Here is an 18,126-nt window from a genome sequence, read left to right on the forward strand (position 1 = left end):
CTCTTGCTGCTTCTTGGTCCTACAGAAATGTGTGTTTGTCTCCCTGTCAGTTGGATGTGCGGTTGAGTTCAGGTGGGTAGTGGTTTCTGTTCAGTCATATCTGTGCTTTGTACTGGTCTAACAAGAATCAACCTTCTAGGCACAACAGAAACCACCTCCAACAACACAGCAACAGTGATTTCAACAGCACCTCCAGCTTCTTCAGCAGTGACATCACCCTCCCTGAGTCCTTCCCCTTCTGCCTCAGCCTCCACTTCAGAGGCGTCCAGTGCCAGTGAGACCAGCACAACACAGACAACCTCCACACCCTTGTCCTCCCCTCTTGGGACCAGCCAGGTGATGGTAACGGCATCAGGGTTGCAAACAGCGGCAGCAGCCGCGTTACAAGGAGCTGCACAGTTGCCTGCAAATGCAAGTCTTGCTGCCATGGCTGCTGCAGCAGGACTAAACCCAGGCTTGATGGCATCCTCGCAGTTTGCAGCTGGGTAAGAATGAATTTTTCACACCCTTTTAGGTGAGATGACAGGAGAGGGAAGGAGAATTCTTGGGATAAATTGCTTTTATGTATCACTGTTTTCTGGTAGCTCACTTGGTGGTTCTAGTGTCATTTATCTCAAATTCTGAAGGTTTACTTGTAGATGGTAATTGGCCATTCCTATCAATGTACACAAATACTGTTTTCATTTTACAGATGAAAAAGCTGTGTTGCAGCAATGTTGTCATTTGATAAATCATCCATCCCACTGCAGAGCTTGACTTAAGAGCTGCAACTTACCAGTGAATCATAGAATCTGTTCTACTAATTGTAAAGTGGAGAGCTAGCCTAGACCCACTTCACACCTCTGTATTCATTTCTCCATCATGAGCAAGAAGCTGTAAAAGGTGCATGATGATGTATTGTTGAAGTTTTGGTTTTAAAAAATGTTGCTTTGAGAGATTACTCTTTGTTTCTTCAATTCCTCTTGATTTACATCTTTCTTACCTGAATTTGGGATATGATGATAGCTCTTTAACCAGTGGCAGTTTCCTCAAAATACCTTACAGTAATATTTTACAGCAACAATCAATGCAAGTCGTGTATTTACAGTGCCTGTACTTCAGGCACGTTGCTAACTGCATAGCAATGTCTACTCAAGGCATCATGAAGGAAAAACTAAACTAAACTAAAATTAAAATTAGTCTTTAATCTCTGCTCTTTCCTACCCCCCCCCTTTTATTTTTTTTAAATATGATGGTGTACTTCTGAACAGTGACAACCTTTCCTTTACAAGTAACACTGCTTTCTTTTGTCTTTGTTTCTTCTTCCCACGATCTTGCTTCCTACAGAGGTGCCTTACTCAGTCTCAATCCAGGGACATTAGGTGGTGCTCTCAGTCCAGCCCTGATGAGCAACAGTACACTGGCAACTATTCAAGGTCAGTAGTGTTGCTTTTAATGCACGTCTGTCATACAACTTCAGTTTACGTGCTTTGTTTTTCTCTAGCAAAAAAGAACACTGATTCCTTGGTATGGGATATAAATGATATAGGAGTAGAGGTTTTACAAAATTTAAATGCGCAAATACATTTTATGTCTCGCAGAGATAAGAGCCGGTACAACTTCACAAAGGGGATTAGAATTGCGTATGATCTTGTAGCGATTTACGGGAGGCATTTAAGATATTGCATGTGATCTGGAATTTATTTTATTATCTTCCCCCATTGGCATGTATCTCCAGCAGGTTAGAGATTTGCTTTTTATAGCTCTTCTAGCATAAGCTTGAGCAGAGTTGTGCTCTTTTGAGGTCTCTTAGGGAGGGCAGTTCTGAGCAAGCAACCCACGACAAACAACCTACCTCCTAAAATCCTAATGTAGAACTCCAAATCCATAAATCCTTATTCAGAAGAGTAGAGATCTATTTCGGAAGTGCTGCGCACCCAGAAGTTTCCACTGACTTTAGCAGGAGTTGTTCTCAGTTCATAGTTTCTCATCCGTAAAAACCAGGTGATGCAAGTGCCTAAAGAGCTAGCTAACCTGTGTATTCAAATACCTTCTTAACTAGCTTAGCAAATCTCGTTTCCACAGTACAAAAAACCCATTTTGCAAAGTGTCACAGATAAATTTAGGAGATCATAATCTAAGGCAGACTGAACCCTGTAGACAGGTGAGAGTAACAGTGGTTATATGTCAACATTTAACACGCCACACTCAAGGTTACATGACCTTCTTCGTCTTGTCATAGCTGTCATTTCATGTGCACGCTCACCTCGACCCTTTCCAGTACAGGTTGCCTGAATATACAGGTTTTCTGTGGCAGAAAGCATAGACTTGCGCTGAAGAGATCTGAAAAAAAGGCACGATGGAATTATTTTAGGAGCAGACAGACGACAGAGGCATTTTAGTATCTGCAGGGTCTTGTCTGCTCTTCATAAAGACTTGTGTTTCTTAAAGAACAACCTCCAGTGAGTTGGCTGGCGTTGGTGGTGCAGAGAGCACGCCTGTCAGAGAAAGGAAAACGCAGAGACCGGCTGCTTTTAGGCACTTTTTGCATTGTTGCTTACTGCTGATGTTATCTCCTCCCTTGCTCGCCTTTCCCTTTTTAGCTCTTGCATCTGGTGGCTCTCTTCCAATAACATCACTGGATGCAACTGGAAACTTGGTGTTTGCCAATGCTGGAGGTACTCCTAACATCGTAACTGCCCCTCTGTTCCTGAATCCTCAGAACCTTTCTCTGCTCACCAGCAACCCGGTTAGCCTGGTCTCTGCAGCTGCAGCCTCCGCAGGGGCCTCTGGACCAGTCGCCAGCCTTCACGCCACCTCCACCTCAGCCGAGCCCACCCAGAACTCTCTCCTCACGGTGGCCTCTGCGAGCGGGGCCACGTCCACCACCACTACTGCCTCCAAGGCACAGTAAGCCGGGCTGAGCTGTGCTGCCAGCAGCCTGTTTCACTGTGCGGTGGGACTGGCTGCCAGCGGGGTTTATAAACTGAAAATGATGGGCATCCTCTCACCGTGTTGCTGGGGACAAGGGAGAGAAGGAAAAAAGATAAAAAACAAAAGCAAAACAGGAAGGATTTAAAGCTGGGACAGACATTTGCCTAATTTTATAATAAACACTGTCTTTTCAGGATCGCTTCATGGATCGGAGAACTTTCTAACCAAAAATGTAAAAAAAACAAAAAACAAACAAAAAAAAAAAACAAAAAAAAAAAACACAAAAAAAAACCACAAAAAAAGTGAAAGGACTACTTATCATTTCCAGCAGTCACAATGACAAGTTAAGGTGGGTTATCAACTCCTCAAACATAGGAAGGGGATTTCTTGTTTCTTTCTGGTCTAAATATCTTTCTTTTTTAATTATCATTTTATAGGTCTGTTGTACAGGCCATTATGTCATACAAGGTGTTTATAATCGTATCAATCGTGTTGGGGGTTCCTTTCTTAACTGGTACAATTTAGGCAGGCCTGTATTACTGGTGTATCTCTATTATTATGATGATGATTATTATTATTATTATTTTTATATATATAGTTTGGACGCGTTTGTCTTTTGCTCCTGGATTATTTTCAGCGAGCTCCCACACCATGGGGGGAGGGCGGGAGGGTGGAGAAGGAAGAATGGAGCACAAATAGACTTTCTGTCCTTATCTTCTGGGAACGTTCTGAATGGTTTCCTCATCCTTGAATTTGTCTGACGGTTACTTGTAGGGGTCAGAAGAATTTATGTTCATCATTTGTGCAGGAAGCTCAGCGTAGCAGTAGAGATCATTGTGTGCAAACTTCCAGGCTGGTCTGTGCTTTTTAAGCGGAGGTAGGAATTAGTTCGGAACTGCAGTTCTCCTTCTCTCAATTATTTAGACAAAATGGCCAAATTCTGCTCTTAGCTTTCTGTGCATGGTTCCTTCTTACTTCAGAGAGTGGGATTCGACCTCCCGAGTCTAGCTTGTGTGACATACCGCTGGCTCTTCTGTTCTGTTGATTTGATTTTGCTGTTAAGAGCATACACCAAGGTTTCAAAAATGTCAAGTTACCCAAGCTAATTGGCAGTATGTAAAGCGGCATTTACCGCCCTAGATTTTCGCCAGGTGAATTGGTACAGAATTTCGGAAGGTCAGATTCTCCCTGTTCATAGCAATATTCCCTTGCCTTTATTAATTTTGATGCTTCCAGCGCTGTATGTAGAAAAACATTCTAGTAAAAGAGTGCTTCTGGCTACAAAACAGAGAAGCCAGCGCTACGAGAGCAGAAGTTACCACCGTTTATGCCAACACAATAGAGCTGGCTCTGGGGCTTTGCACATGCCTGGGTGATCTCGTGTAGTTTCTGAGCTGTGATGCTGCTAACTACGGAAAAACGGCAGTAAGCATCTCTGACCAGAGCGTCAGGGCTTGCCTGCCACTGTAACTGTCTTTTCAAGGTTGATTCTGATCCATGTAGCAAAGGATATTTACGTGGATGAGGAAGAGTAACGAACTGTACAGAAGTTAGATCTGTATATTCTGAAATATACAATCTAGTATCTGAACCAAAAAAAAAAAAAAAAAAAAAAAAAAGATTTTTAAGAAGACTGGATCACTGCAATGCAGTTCACTTTGAACTTTCGATTCCTGATGGATTTAGAGGTTTCTGCCATGTGTATAAAACTAAATTACTTTTAGCTAGCGAGGGTATTAGAAGAGTCCCTTCCCCCCCGCCCCCTTTTCTTTTGTCACCGGAGTGTCCTAAAATAATGAGCTGATGCAGCTATGTTCATTTTGTTGATGATTCAGGGGGACCCTGGAGCTTCTCATCCAAGGTCCAGAAGGCAGCAACTTTAAACTCTGCATGTGCTTTGGTTTGTGACCTGAGCATGTGGGATTTACATTTGCACTCAAGTGGCAGAACCCCTTATCTCTCCCCCCCAACGCCGTGTTTTTGCTCTGTTCATCTCTTAACTCTCCACCTTCCTGTTTTACTGAGTATTTAAACCGATTATCCCTAAAACTTCAAAACTAGTGAACTGCAAGCAGGGAAACTAACAAATGTCCGTCCACCGTTTCTAATGTGTTTTTGATTTTTTTTATGTTTTATTTTTTTAAAACTAAGCTTGAACCAAAGTCAATTTCTAGCAAGCTGCTGTACTAATGGACTAGTTTGTATAAGTGCAGTTCAGATGCAGAGAGGCGATAGATGCTACTGACAATTTCTTTTTCATTTGTCTTTTGTTTTTATTAATTTTATATAAACGTTGCTGCTTGTTTTTTAATCTTTTTTTTTTTTCTCTTTGGTTGATGATTTGTGTTATCCTTGGGGCAGACTCTTAACTTGATTTAATTTTGTTTTCTTTTATTTGATGTGTAAATAGAATGGCAATGTCAGGGGATTGTTAATCCAACAGGTCCCACCCCCATCCCACCAGTATGGATAAATCCAAGTATTTTTGATGTGTCTCTATGGCTTCAGGCTGTGCAGGAGGCTTTTAGGGCCATGAATAATACTGCAGGAGTGGAAATGGCTGGCAGTAATAGCTTCAGAGCAGCGAAAGGTATAACTGGGTGAGCTTCAGGGAGGTAGGGAAAAAGTGGAACAGGAGATGCCAGTACACGCTGTGTAGGTCTGGAGGCCACAGCGTGGACTGCGAAGGAGTCTACCAAAGGAATGCAAGTCCCTGGGACTTGCGTTCAGTGAAGTAAGAGGATGGGGAAAACCTGCAGCTATAATGCTCATTCCTGGCTCTGAAAGTTCCTGCTTACTTTCACGCCTGTGCAAAAATACGGTTTATCCAGAAGCTTTTTATGTTAAAGGGGAGGGGGATACTACCGGTCTTTTCTCCGATGTGTCCACTACCCCCTAAGGGTTTTGTGGTGGGGTGGGGGGGCATAGTCCTTGCATATATCTAGGAAACACAAAGAAAGGTGGGCCTTAAATCAGCGGAAAATCCTCTCTTCAGTTCAAAGAGACTGTGCCATTAGCTGTCTGAATGAGTTTTCATGTCCCATTCTTGCTGGTTTGTGGTTGGGAGAGGGTCTTGTTGAGTACATATCTGGAACACTAATGCAGCTTGGATGGTTTATTTATTATAAAAATCTGCTTTTTTTCCTGACTACCTTTGCATTGGTCACATAGCTTTGGTGTGAGCACCTTATACCCCCTTACCCTCCTCCTCTCTACCCCATCACCCTCTCTGGGGCCCAGGTTCCAGGGATTTTCTTAGCAAGTCTTTTTCTGAGAGAAACTGGAAACTCAAGAGTAGCCACATATCCAGAAAGGGCTTGGTTTTCCTGGCAGAAGCTGACAGAATACCCAAACAGCACATATCCCATGGCATCCATCACCAGTGTGCTCTGATTCACTGTCCTAAAACATCCCAATGACCGACTGTCGCTCCTGGAGCCCTGCTCGTCATCCCTAGCAGTGTTTGGTGTCACCGATGCTGGCTGCCTCCAGTGGCTAGGTGAAAGACAGAAATCAGACTGGCAACGGGTGTACATCTGCCCAGTTAGAGTGTATATACTAGTTAGAGTACATCTACCTCTTCAGAGCATGAAAGGAATATGAGATGGTGTAGTAGAATTGAGGAGAAGTTTCTTTTTTAAATCATAATCGTGCTGATAGCAGAAATTGATGCATCTGAAAAGAGGCAATAACAATTGTATACAGACCTAGTAAATATGATCAGAAGGAATTTCACAGCGTGTTAGAAAAGGATGATAGCATCTCTTTTGCAGAGCTCCATGTCTCTGTATTTAAAGACGTATGGGTTGCTTTTCATCGTTACGACCATGCCAAAGTACATATGCAGGAAAAGAGAAGGTGAAAAACTCTCATTATAGTCAAGGACGGTTAGCTCAAAAAGCAAGAGACACACAGATACGCCCTGAAGGTCAAGAACAATTTAGGAAATGGCTTCAGGATGAGGTGTAGGCTGGTGATGAAATTTTTTCTGATGTTAAGAAAATGTATCCTAGTTTGGCTTTAGCACACTTGATCTCCTCAAGGCACACTCTCCCTAGTTGCAGAATGATTCATGAACGGCTCATAGAAAGTGCACACCGACAGGGCTGCTTTACAAGAGTCACATCTGTCTATTTAAATCTCCTTAAGGAGATTCACTTCGTTTCTGAGTTACTGTGCACTGTGTTAGTCTAAGTACATTTCTAGCATGGTGCTCTGAGGGGGGGGCTTGCCTGCGCTCGGAAAATTGCTGAGGAGATACCAGGCTTGTTACATACAAAGTACCTGATTTTTTTAAGAGATTCCCCCCCCCCCCCCCCAGCCCATAGGCTACTGTCACAATCAGTTCACTTTTTTGGTTTTTCTTCATGTAACTTGTGCTGACACATCGTTGCTCCGCTACTTCTTAAGATCCCCTGCTTCAATAAAGAGTTGTCGGGACACAAGTTCAACTGGATTGAAAAAGTCACTTCGCCATGAATGGGAAATCTGTGTTTGGCTGAACCAGCAAGGAGAACGTGCTTGAAAGTTAGTTGGATCTTCCTGTAGGAATATGCTGCTGCTGTTGCTCAGTGAGTTTGTTCCGAGGGCTAGGGAGGTTATCTTGTAAGAGAATAGGGAGGTTATCTTGTAAGAGAAAACTACAATGCCAGAACATTAAGAGGAAGGCATATATTCTGATGACTCCAGTTATAGACCTTTTTAGGACATCAGAAGCTTCAAGTTTGAATTTTTGTCAGCCCGTTCGTTTAAAGATAAAGAGATTTTCAGTGGAAACAGTATAGCTCCTGATGTATTTGGAGTTACAGCTTTTGATTTTTACACCTTTTAGGTTAATCAGGAGGATGCCAACACTGAGCGAAGTAGCTATCTGCTGATCTTAACGTAGGAGGACAAATGTTCTGTTGTAGTATGATAGCTTTTCGTTTGAACAAGAGCAATCCGCTGCCTCTACTTTTACCCCTTATTTTAACTTTACATACTTTACAGTGAACATCAAATGTAGACAAAAATTCAGTACTTCTGATCTTTTGGTATATTGCCAAAATCTTCTAGGATAATTCTTATTTTTTTTAAAAAAAGCATAGAAATAACCAGTTTTAACTCAGGGGGCAGTAAGAGAATGGCTGTTACCAAAACACATTAGATAAAATTCGCCGTGTGCATCCATGCCAACGATTCTGTGAGCAACAGAACATGTCTTTATTTTTTTATTTCTCTTGGAACTATAACAGAATGTTTTGGTTCGTGCTGATGTTTAAATGTCACCTCTGTAAGCCTTGCAGTGAGCTTGGCTCACACACATTTCTGCCGTTGAGTTACTGAAGGAGACAGCAGTGTTAATTCCTTAACGCTGTGCATGTTCCTGCAGAGCAACATTCTTTGAAACAGGAATTCCCTCTTTCTGCGTTACAACAGAACACCAGAACCATATCACAGATACTAAACCCAAAACAACATCTAATTTATCTGAAATATCAATTGATACTTTCTTAGATAAAAAATTTACTTTACACGATCATCCTAGGGAGGCACGTAGCTTCCCATGGTCGTTAAGAGTCCCACGTCCACGGATAGTTGGTTTTAAACCAGAAATTTAAAATGTAGATCTATTTATTGCCACGTTAACTTTTACTAAGAGTCACTATTCCCTATTCCTCTTCTGCCTGAAGCGGTTAAATGGTGTTTATCCACAGGGCCTGGGTGTGCCTGTGGGATGTACACCTGCCTGTTGCCTAGGGTGGAGTGTTACCAAAGGAGTAAGCTCACCTGCTGCCTGCCCCTCACCGGGTTTACGATTGCCAGTTCTCACGTAGCCAACTCAAATTCCTTTATGTTTTTGCAGCCAATACCTCTTACTTCTCCCTCCCTTCCCCAAATACTATAGCAATACAGAATTCAAGACACATCCCTTGCAGAGGTTTTACTCTTTTCAGTCACTAAATCTCACTCCTGGTGCTGCTCGTGAGTCTTTTTCTTCTTTCCAGTGGGGAGACCCCTAAAACACTTTAAAAGGGTTTTGACAGAAGAGGCTTTGTCCTAAAGTTATCGGCTCACTCTTTGCAATTGCTCAAAATGTTCTTGTCTTTGGCTCCGTGATTTGAACAGCACCTGGTTCCCTGTAAGTCAGCGCAGGTCATTTCAGTGCTTTTGGAACGATGACAAGAAGCGATTCCTATACTTGTGTATCTTCACGGACAAGAACGCAGAGTAACGCAGGAAAAAGAACTTGATATTTTTTTTCGACTTACCTATCTTCATTGGATCTGTCTGCCACTTCTCCCAGGACACGCTTAGGGGTTACACGCTCCGAGCTTTCACCCCTGTGGGATGCTGTTAGAAGGGTGTTAGGAAGATTGCACTGGAATTACAAATAGTTTAACTGTGGGAGAAGGGAAGAGACACCGTTCAGTTGAGCAGACGAGTCAGGTCAGCACGTAGAACCTATCAGGTACTTCTCTTCTGACCAGATGCCTCAGACCCAAGCAACTACTGGGCTTTGTCTCGGGGCTGCTTTTAGCTCCATCTGCAACACCCTGCTAAGAACCGTCCATGACTGGAAATGATCTGGGCCCCCTCCCTCCCCCCCCTCTCTCCTCCCCTCTCCCTCCGTGTTCCTTCCCCGTCTTCCCTCAGCGCAAGGTAGCACCATACAGCTCTGAGAACAATACTTGTGGGTAGCAGCTGGCTTCTGGCACCTTCATAAAATACCTCAGCATAGCTTAGCATTGTCGCAGAACTGGTTTTAAACTGAAAAAAAAAAAAAAATCAGAAGATAAAAGCAAACTTTATAAATAGTGGAGATAATTCTAGCTGTAGAGTTTAGTTGAACTGATGTTTATTATGATTGATAAACATGATTATGCTGTATGTATTTGAGATCCTGTTTATAGGTTACAACTTTATAGGGTCGGGTGGGGGTGGGTGGATGTTGGGGGCAGAGAATGGGGTTGACTGTGTTAGAAGGAAAATGTTTGCTCATGAATTTTTTTCCTTGTATCTGTCTTGCCAAAGGAAACATTTTGTCGCTCCTGGGTTTGGGATTGTTGTTTGGTTGGTTTATCTGTGGTCTAATCTGCAGCACAGCACGTGGTGGCATGCAGGTTACTGATCGGGTTGCTGTTCAGGGTCCTTTCGAGTGTGCGCACGCTTCCCTCCCCCTTGGCCTTTCCTTGCCCTTCGCCGGGATCTAAAGACGAGGCAACGCGTGTCCGGGAGGCTCGGGGGAAAGAAGGTGGCTGTACCGGGTTAGGATCAACCTAGGTGGTGTAAATCCGTTTCAGTTAGTTGAGTTGCTCCAGAGCTGAACTGGGTCCGTTGTGTTTAACTTCGGGGAGGGAGAAGAACAGTTGTCGCATCTTAAGTCTATCTGGGAGAGCAAAAAGTGAAACAGGTTCCTTTTATCCCCCTTGTCTTGTTACTGAATGTAGGGCTTGTAGTGCTTGATGATAGGTGGAAAACTTTTTAAACACTTCCTTTTCTAATAGCAATGCTAATCCTGTCTAGACCAAAAACTATGAAAGAAAAAACCAAACTGAGAAGTGAAAGCTAACCTACTCCTAACCCCCGGCTGGGACGCCTGAAAGGGTGGGAATACTGTGCGGCAGCGGTGGGGGGGGGGGGCTGCGGGGGGTCGCTGGCGAGGGAGTGGGTCGTTCTCCTGGCATGTCTCGGTGTCGCGGCGGTGGGAGTAGCCGAAGAGCGAGCGGGTGCTGCCCTGGGGGGTGCCGGCTCCCCTCTCCTTCCCCTTCCAGGCTGCTGGGGCGGGGGAGGGGCGGGGGGGGAGCGCGTGGGGGTGTGTGCAAGTGCATGTGTGCGCAAGCGTGTGCGCAAGCGTGTGCGCCTGGCTGCGTGTGGCGACCGAGGGAGGTGGGTTTCTAAAGGAGCTCGACTCCACTGGGGCGGGAGAATTCCCAGTGGCCTCGCAGGGAACCAAAGGCACTGATAAGTTGTCAGCTCTGCTGTTCTCAGAGCGGGTAAGAGGAAAAGCTGGGTGGGGGTTTTTTTTGAGCTTTGGGTCAGTGTCCCTTCCTGTAAGGACCTCATCTCCTGTGGGTACCCCCACCTCCTCCGCACGGAGCTGCTTCGGCTCCGTGGAGATGAACGGGGTGCGGGGCTTGCCCAGTGCTGCAGGTCTTAGGCTGATGTTGGGATACAGTCAGGGAAAACTGTTTCTTTCCTTCGAATGTGGAAGCAGTGTAGTCCAAGGTCAGAGTCTGTTCAACAGCTTTTTGCATATGGTCTTTCTCGTAAGGGAGTGGCCTCGAAGACTCCTTTCTTTGCTCCCCAAAGTAGCCTTGTACATGTTCATGTATCGTGCTATTGGGCTGAGTTGTTTTATCCGTGAACTTGGTGAGCTCTTGTGAAGAAAGGGAGGGAGGAAGGGGGAGAGGTGGGTTGTCCAGCTACTCTTCCTCCGGACACCAATCGGGTTGCAGAACTTCACTGAAAGCTTTACTAATAGAATTGTTGTTCTGACATTATGTAAAAGTGGTATTAATATTGTGTGACTTTTCAAAGAGCTAGTTAGATTTATAGGTAGGTAATAGGGATATTGAAGAAATGACTTCTCAAAGAAAAGAGCACTTGGAACAAAAGAAGTGGAAAACAAGGTGTGCTTTAAGGAAAACAAATCTGAGGAAGGAAATGAAACAGCTTGTGGGAGGCGAGGGAAGATGATACCCTTTGGTGTTCCTTAGAGCTGCTGAGGCTCGGCCCCAGAATTGGAACATCCCCCCTCTGCCTTATCTCATCTCTCTACCAAACAGGACATTGTCAAGTAGCTCAGACCAAAACGCTGATCTGTCTTAAAAAAACTGTGTCCGTCTGCTGGGGAGTATTCTCCGGTAGAGCTTTAAACCGTAAGATATTTAATTTATCACGTTAGCTTCCCCTTTCCTCCCAAAATTCTCTTATCTGTTGTAGGCCCCACTTCAGGATCCGTACTGCCTTTGCTGAGTTTTGTAGCAGCAGCTACTCCAGCCCTATTCCCTGAATGTGGTAACGCTGTGCGTGGACGAAGCCGGCATGTTGCGGTGCTATAGAAATCCGAAATTATGCCAAGAACGAAGCCTAAGACATTGGAAATGGGCATGCCAAGGGGGCAGGTCGTGGAGACCACACAACCCCCTTGAGAAACTATTTAGGAACGAGAGCACCCGTGACAGTGTCCTGAGAACAAGGCAGTTGAGACAAACCCTGTAGTTCTTCCCCCATTCACTCTCCGTCTGTCGGCCTCGGTGACTCACCCGAGCGAGTCCGAGGGGAAAGCGCGATGCGAAAGGCTTGGAGATCAGCGCGGTTCCCGGGGAGCCGGCCTGGCCCCCGCCTCGGACCGGGAGAGGGGAGGGATGGCTGCCGAGCCGCCCGCGGGCGGTGGGAGAGGTCTGGAGCAGCACCGGTCCCCGCGGGGCACCTGGTGTGCCGGCCGCCCGTGGGAAGGACCCGGGCAGTAGCTCCTTCGTCCCGCCAGTGCCGTTGTGTTGTTCCATTTCCTTCCTCTGTGGTAGTATCTAAGGCTAGGTGTGAGTAGGTGTGGGGTGTTTATCCGCCACAGGTACAGGAGCTGTCGTATACCTCATTTCTAACTCGTAACTGAGTAACTTGCTTTAACTTTCTCCAAACCCTACAGAGTTGCCAAGTCTGCCCTCCCTCCTCTGCTTAACACTGAACTCTGGCCTATAGCACCCCGTGACCTGCCACCTGGGGAGGGACCCCCAACGCCTCTGAATGTCGCTGCTGAAAAGCTACTGCAAAGTGAGGGCAAATTGCAATCGTATCTTATTTCCTTTGGTTACAAGGGGTCCTCTTGATTAGTCTGTGAATATCCACCCCCCTTCCCCTCCACTCTCCACCGAAAAGGGCCGCCCACCCACGCTGCCTTTCCCCACCCCGGGGCTGCGCTGAGCTCCAGGGCCTGCAGGCGCTCTCAGCCCCAGTGCTGCACACACGCGACTCACTTTTTAACATGACCAAAAAATTAAAAAAAAAAAAAAAAAAAAAGGCAAAAAAAAGCAAAAAAAAAAAAGAGAACAAATAAATAAAAAAAGAGCAAAGAAATCTCCAAATATTTAATTTTCTTCTTTATTATTTGACAATCCTGTTATCCCTTCCCCGCTCTCCAACCTGGCCAGAAGCTGCATCCTTAACCCGGTCCATCTTTATTTGAATGTAGTTCCCCTACCCCCATGGGAAAGAGAAGCTTTGTCAGGTCACGGTGGCTGCTATAAGTCGGGAGGGGGCGGTTTCTTTGTTTTGTTTTGTTCTTTTAAAATTTCCAGCCAAAACCAAAGATTTCCTAATGATTGTATAAACTCAAAACAAACAAACAAACCAAAGACAAAGGGCGTCTTCAGCACCAAGCCCATCTGTGAGGCCGGCCTGGCCCAGGCCGGGGTGAGGGTCGCTGCCAGCCCTGGGGGGGGGCAGCCCCCCGGGCGAGGGGCACTGCCCCGGGCCTGGCTCCCCAAATGCCCCCGGGAAGAAACTCGCTGCTCGGGGGTGAAACCTGGGGCGCAGGCGCTGGGAGGGGGCGGCCGGGGGGGGCTTCGCAGGTGGGTTGAGGAGCTGAAGACTTGGGTGCAGGATTGGCTGCTCTGCTGGGTGCTTTAACCCTCTGGGGGCTGGGTGACGTTGATTAATACACGCTGAGGTGCACTTCTGAGCTTCCCCCCTCCCCCCGTCACTGCTTGGAAGAGGCTGTCCTGTTGTGAGAAATCCCTGAAAGAAGAAGAAGCAGCTTTTCATTTCTCCTCTAGTTCCTTTTTTCTAGATTTCTTTTATTTTTGCAGCACCACTGTGCAACTATGCATTGTATTTCTCAACCTTTTATGCTAGGTAGATGCCTGTGACTTTTTAACTTTTGGGGGGGGGATTGCAAATGGAGGAACTTTTTACATGGATCTTTTTAATCTCAGTTGATTGGGGGGTGTTTGGTTCTAGGGTCATACAAGCTCTATCCCAAAGCAAAATCCAAATGTTAATATTATTAGCCTGATGCAGATACCAAAGATAATTTCTTTCCTGCAGAACCTTAGACTTGTGTATTAAGTACGATTACCCAGCACTTGCATTAGTCTAACCTCAGTAATTCCAAAGCTTAGATGTATATTTTGGTATATTTCTGGGATATTAAAAAATTGTCGTTTAAATTCTTGTTTGTTTCAGTGTAATGCTCTTAAAGTCATAGCATGGAGATAACTGAACTTGTCCTATTCTTAGTAGTTTGAAATAATAGTATTTTTGTATGTTTTGGGTGTGTCTATGTATGTATTAACATAACAGTTTTCACTGCCTAGGTGTTCATAAATAATTAAAAAAAAAAACAAACAACAAACAACTAAGGGTTTTTAAACTGTACATAATATTCCATGTGGAATTTCCACCAGACCGCCAATTTGGATCGCATCTTCACTGACGGCCGCTCCCAACTGGGATTCTTTCTTACTTTTTAAAGAGACAGCATGTTCTTTTTTTTTCCCCATGGACCTGAGGTTCTTTCTCAGCGTGAAGGGGTTTTCACTGTTTTTAAGGGATGGGCCAAAGAGGAAGTAGCTTAAATTTTTTTTTTTTTTTTTAAATAATATTTTAACACATTTGTTTGAAAACTAACCCTTTGTATGAAGAATCGGGAGTCGAAAAACAAGCCCTTTCTTCTGAATCCTCTGCTAGTTTTCGAAGGGTCAAGGGTTTGTGAATGTCTGTACCGCCTGGGCAGTCCCTTTTTGCTTCCTTTCTCAGACAGGCGAATTTTTGGTCTTCACGGTTTCACTGCTCTGTGCAACTGCCTGCTTACACACTGGCTGGGAGTTTTTTGGTTTTTTGGTTTGTTTTTGGTTTTTTTTTTTTCCTCTTGCCCTTCCTCGTATACTGCATTTATCGGCTTCAGGTCAGCAGAACACTTGAAATGGAGGGCCAGGTGGGAGTACCCGTACCCAAGCGCAACCCAAGCTTTTCTTGAGACTGAAATGTGAGAGTCCCACACATTTCAAAACCTTGCTGATCACACTAGGGGTGAGGAGGAAGGCAAAATGCTGTCTCTTTAAAGATGTCCTTTATTATTATTATTATTATTATAATTATTATTATTATTATTATTATTATTATTATTTTCCCAGTGGTTGCCTACAGATAGCTGTAGGCATTGAGAGATTGTGTAGATTACAGTAAATCAGAATGAAAAGGTAGATTTTGTGTAGATGCATTTGTCTGCTGTAATTTTTTATATATATTAAACTTACTGTAATTGTACAGTTCATTTCTGTTGTAAACATCATTAAACCATTTTCCAAGTGTTTTAACATGTATGCACTTGTTTGTAGGTTTTTTAACTGTGTCAGGGGAAGGCTAATTCCCCTTCCCCGCAACGCTTCTAACTAGGCCAGAAGATTGTTCTGTATGCTCTTTGTCTTGTCAAAACGGGAGGAGCACCCAGGGTTTTTTTGCGCTCCGCTTGAAGCTTTTGTTCTACTTTTGTATTATCAGCTCTTCCCTTAAAAGAAAAAACAGCTTCAGTTGCTTCTCGAAGGCAAAGAGAAGATTCAGCTCACACCTATGGTGAGTGTCCCCGAAAGAAGTGTTGGATGCTCTTTGAAATGAAGATCCATTTATGTATAAAGAGCATAAAGGTGATTTCCTGCTCCCCCCCACCCCCACCCCCCCGAGTTTGTTCCCCATTGTTTAGTTGTTGGTATTTTATGACTGAAACTTGTGACTTTTACATCTTGCAAATCGGGTTATTGTGATTTGACAAAAGGAAGCTATTTTCAGTACTCTTTGCTCTTGCATCAGGAACAAGAGGGCTTTGCAGGAGCCAGCTTCACTGCAGTTTTCAGCGCAGCTGTTTGAGGAGTCACCCAGTTCTCTCACATTTTTCTTGTCATTGCAGAAAACCAGTAAGGGATCTAGAAAATTAATCGCAAGAAATATTCATGTGCCACACACGGGATGTTACTTTTTTTTTGCCCTAATTTAGTGTCTTGTAAATAAATATTCTTCAAAAGCTGCAGACACCTACTGCAGGTGCAGTGTTACTATTTAAGAAGTTAGGCACAGCCTTGTAATTCACATAACAGCAAGTTTTTCTGCTGCTAACCCCGTCCCTTCAGAAATGAACACGTAACCTCACCTGGGCAGCGCCCGCAGCAGCAGCTCTTGCTCCCACAGCCTTCCATTAGCTCTGCTCCCTCTGGCGGGACTGGCGGGATGGGATAGACTGGCCAGCTCCCGACCCGAGTGAGAATGCCCTTCGTTTTGCTGGGCTGGTTTTGTCCTTGCTGAGTTGCTTACAGGCTTCACTGCAGAGTCTTGCAAGTCACCGGGCAAAGCTGAGGATGCAGCAGGATGTGAGTGTCCCTTTAGTACTCAGGCGTACGGCATTTCTCCAACATCCCATCCCACCTCCCAGGATGTGTTTGGAAGCTCCCCTGTCGGGATACTGTGCTCCTCAGCCTGCCTAGGAGCTGGCTGGGTGCGAGTTGGCCCAGCCGGCCTGACTGCACCAGCCGATGCGCTCGGACCGTCCCCACAGCTGTTCACTGCGCACACGCACACTCAGGCTTTTGACACTGGCTTTATTAATTCATCAGAAACACGTTACATTATTGCATTAGTATCTCTTTGAACGATACCTGCATCATCTTGTAAAGGTAAGCTGATGATAGACTGGTGTGGAAACTGCATTTACATTGGCTCTCCTACAGTGTCTGTTGCCCAGAAGTGGTAAGTTCTGCAGCGAGAGTTGCAGATGTTGCTAATGTGAGGGGGCAGATGTTTTCAGCCTCACGCTTCAGCCAAATGGGATTCTCCAGGGTGAGTTTTCCGGGCTTTCCCAGTATTGATCTCTTTATGAAAGCCCATTCTCCTGGGTTTCGTTGTAACGGGGGTATCGTCTGCTTTCTGAGAGGTCTCTTATGCAGGTTGCCCGGCTCATGTTTAGCTCCAGGTGCTGGATCAGCGGCGATGCCATCGCTTGATCTTTTCTTGGAGCTTAGTGCTCGTTTTCTTCACATTGCAAGGCTGGCATTCAGCCTCTGGCCTTCGCTACAGGAACATCACACTTCTTACTATCAAAGAAAAAAAGTCATCTTCCACTGAAGCAGTTTTTAGAAGGTAAATTTAAAGCAAAAAAGTCTAGCTGGCCTGTGTCAATCTGAAGATAAATACTACAGGAAATAACTGCAGCCCTATATAGCTTTACAAGTTTTTTAAATGGAATGAAACCATAATTACATGATTGATACCCCTGGAAGGCAAGTAGCAAGAGCTCCGGAAACAGCTGTGTCGGTAGGTGTGGTCTGCTTCCACAACAGAAATCTTACAAAAATCAGCCTAATAACCACCATTATTGGAAAGAACTTTACAGATCTGTGCATTTTAATAGCCAAAGCTTGCAATTGCGTGATTCAGGAGGGAAGGGAGAAGGGACTGACCCAAGTCCACACATGCTCCCTCCATGCACCAACCAAAGCGGGTTGTTGCACCGAGAAAATACACAGTGATTGTTTTGGATGACAAAGGCTTTCCCTCCTCCCTAAAGCAGGTGGGCATCTCCCTCTTGCCCATCCCCCCTGTGACTCCCACTTAGCGGGGGGGCAAAGGCTGCATTTGGAGAGCGTCGTAAGTGTCCTTGGTTGCTGCACTGAGTCCCTGAAAAAGAGAAAAAGAGGTACACGTGTGAGTGCTTTAGTTTTCCCTAGCTGACTTGTCAGGAACAGGGTGGCAGGGGCTCAGTAACAAAATTCTAGATTATTTTTTTTTTTTCCTACAGAGGTTTTTACTTGTGATTCCTTAGCCTTTGTATGGTGTCAATAGCTATCACTTATTCAGGGTGCATCTTGCCTTCAGGTGACTGTTACCAGCGTGACTACAGCAACTCGTCCTAACCAGTCGGAGTACGTTTTATTGGCGTATTATTGACTACCAAGAGCTAACTGGTGCTGGAGTCAACTTTGCTAACTAAACGAATAGACGTCAGATTCTGAGCTTCGTTCTCTAGATTTCTCCTCTTTAATTTGGAAGGGAAGTCAGGTGCAGCTCTGGGTGAGTTGGCAGCAGGGCTTCAGATGGCCGAGAACCCCGGGAAGCATCCCCTCACACCCCTTCCTGCGACGCAGCAGTCCTCCTCCCGCCAGCCTGCTCTGGTGGTGGGAAGTCGGCTGTAAGGGGCGAGTCACTGACCCCTGCTGCCGCCGTGGCACCCACTGCTCCAAGAGC

At 45.2% G+C, this 18,126-nt stretch overlaps 2 protein-coding genes across 17 annotated transcripts in view; one reads left to right on the forward strand and one right to left on the reverse strand.

Annotated features, from left to right (window-relative positions):
- The window catches only part of POU2F1 (POU class 2 homeobox 1), a 122,413-nt gene extending 107,195 nt beyond the window's left edge, over positions 1-15,218 (forward strand). For 11 of the 15 annotated variants that reach the window (XM_080374549.1, XM_080374539.1, XM_080374545.1 and 8 more), the window contains 3 exons: positions 140-485; positions 1,327-1,415; positions 2,583-15,218. In XM_080374549.1, coding sequence (XP_080230675.1) covers positions 140-485; positions 1,327-1,415; positions 2,583-2,893 — 746 coding nt within the window. In that variant the 3' untranslated portion in view covers positions 2,894-15,218. Of the gene's footprint in view, positions 1-139; positions 486-691; positions 883-1,326; positions 1,416-2,582 lie in introns of all 15 variants that reach the window. The other 4 variants (XR_013925896.1, XR_013925897.1, XR_013925898.1 and 1 more) reach the window with 4 other exon arrangements.
- A 1,246-nt stretch (positions 15,219-16,464) lies between these two features.
- CD247 (CD247 molecule) overlaps positions 16,465-18,126 on the reverse strand; it is a 57,638-nt gene continuing 55,976 nt past the window's right edge. For both annotated transcript variants that reach the window (XM_080374567.1, XM_080374568.1), the window contains exon 8: positions 16,465-17,559. In XM_080374567.1, the coding sequence (XP_080230693.1) occupies positions 17,494-17,559 (66 nt within the window). In that variant the 3' untranslated portion in view covers positions 16,465-17,493. The remainder of the gene's footprint in view (positions 17,560-18,126) is intronic.

The sequence above is a fragment of the Falco punctatus genome, assembly GCF_963210335.1.
Source record: "Falco punctatus genome assembly, chromosome: 2".
In the NCBI taxonomy this organism is placed as follows: domain Eukaryota; kingdom Metazoa; phylum Chordata; class Aves; order Falconiformes; family Falconidae; genus Falco; species Falco punctatus.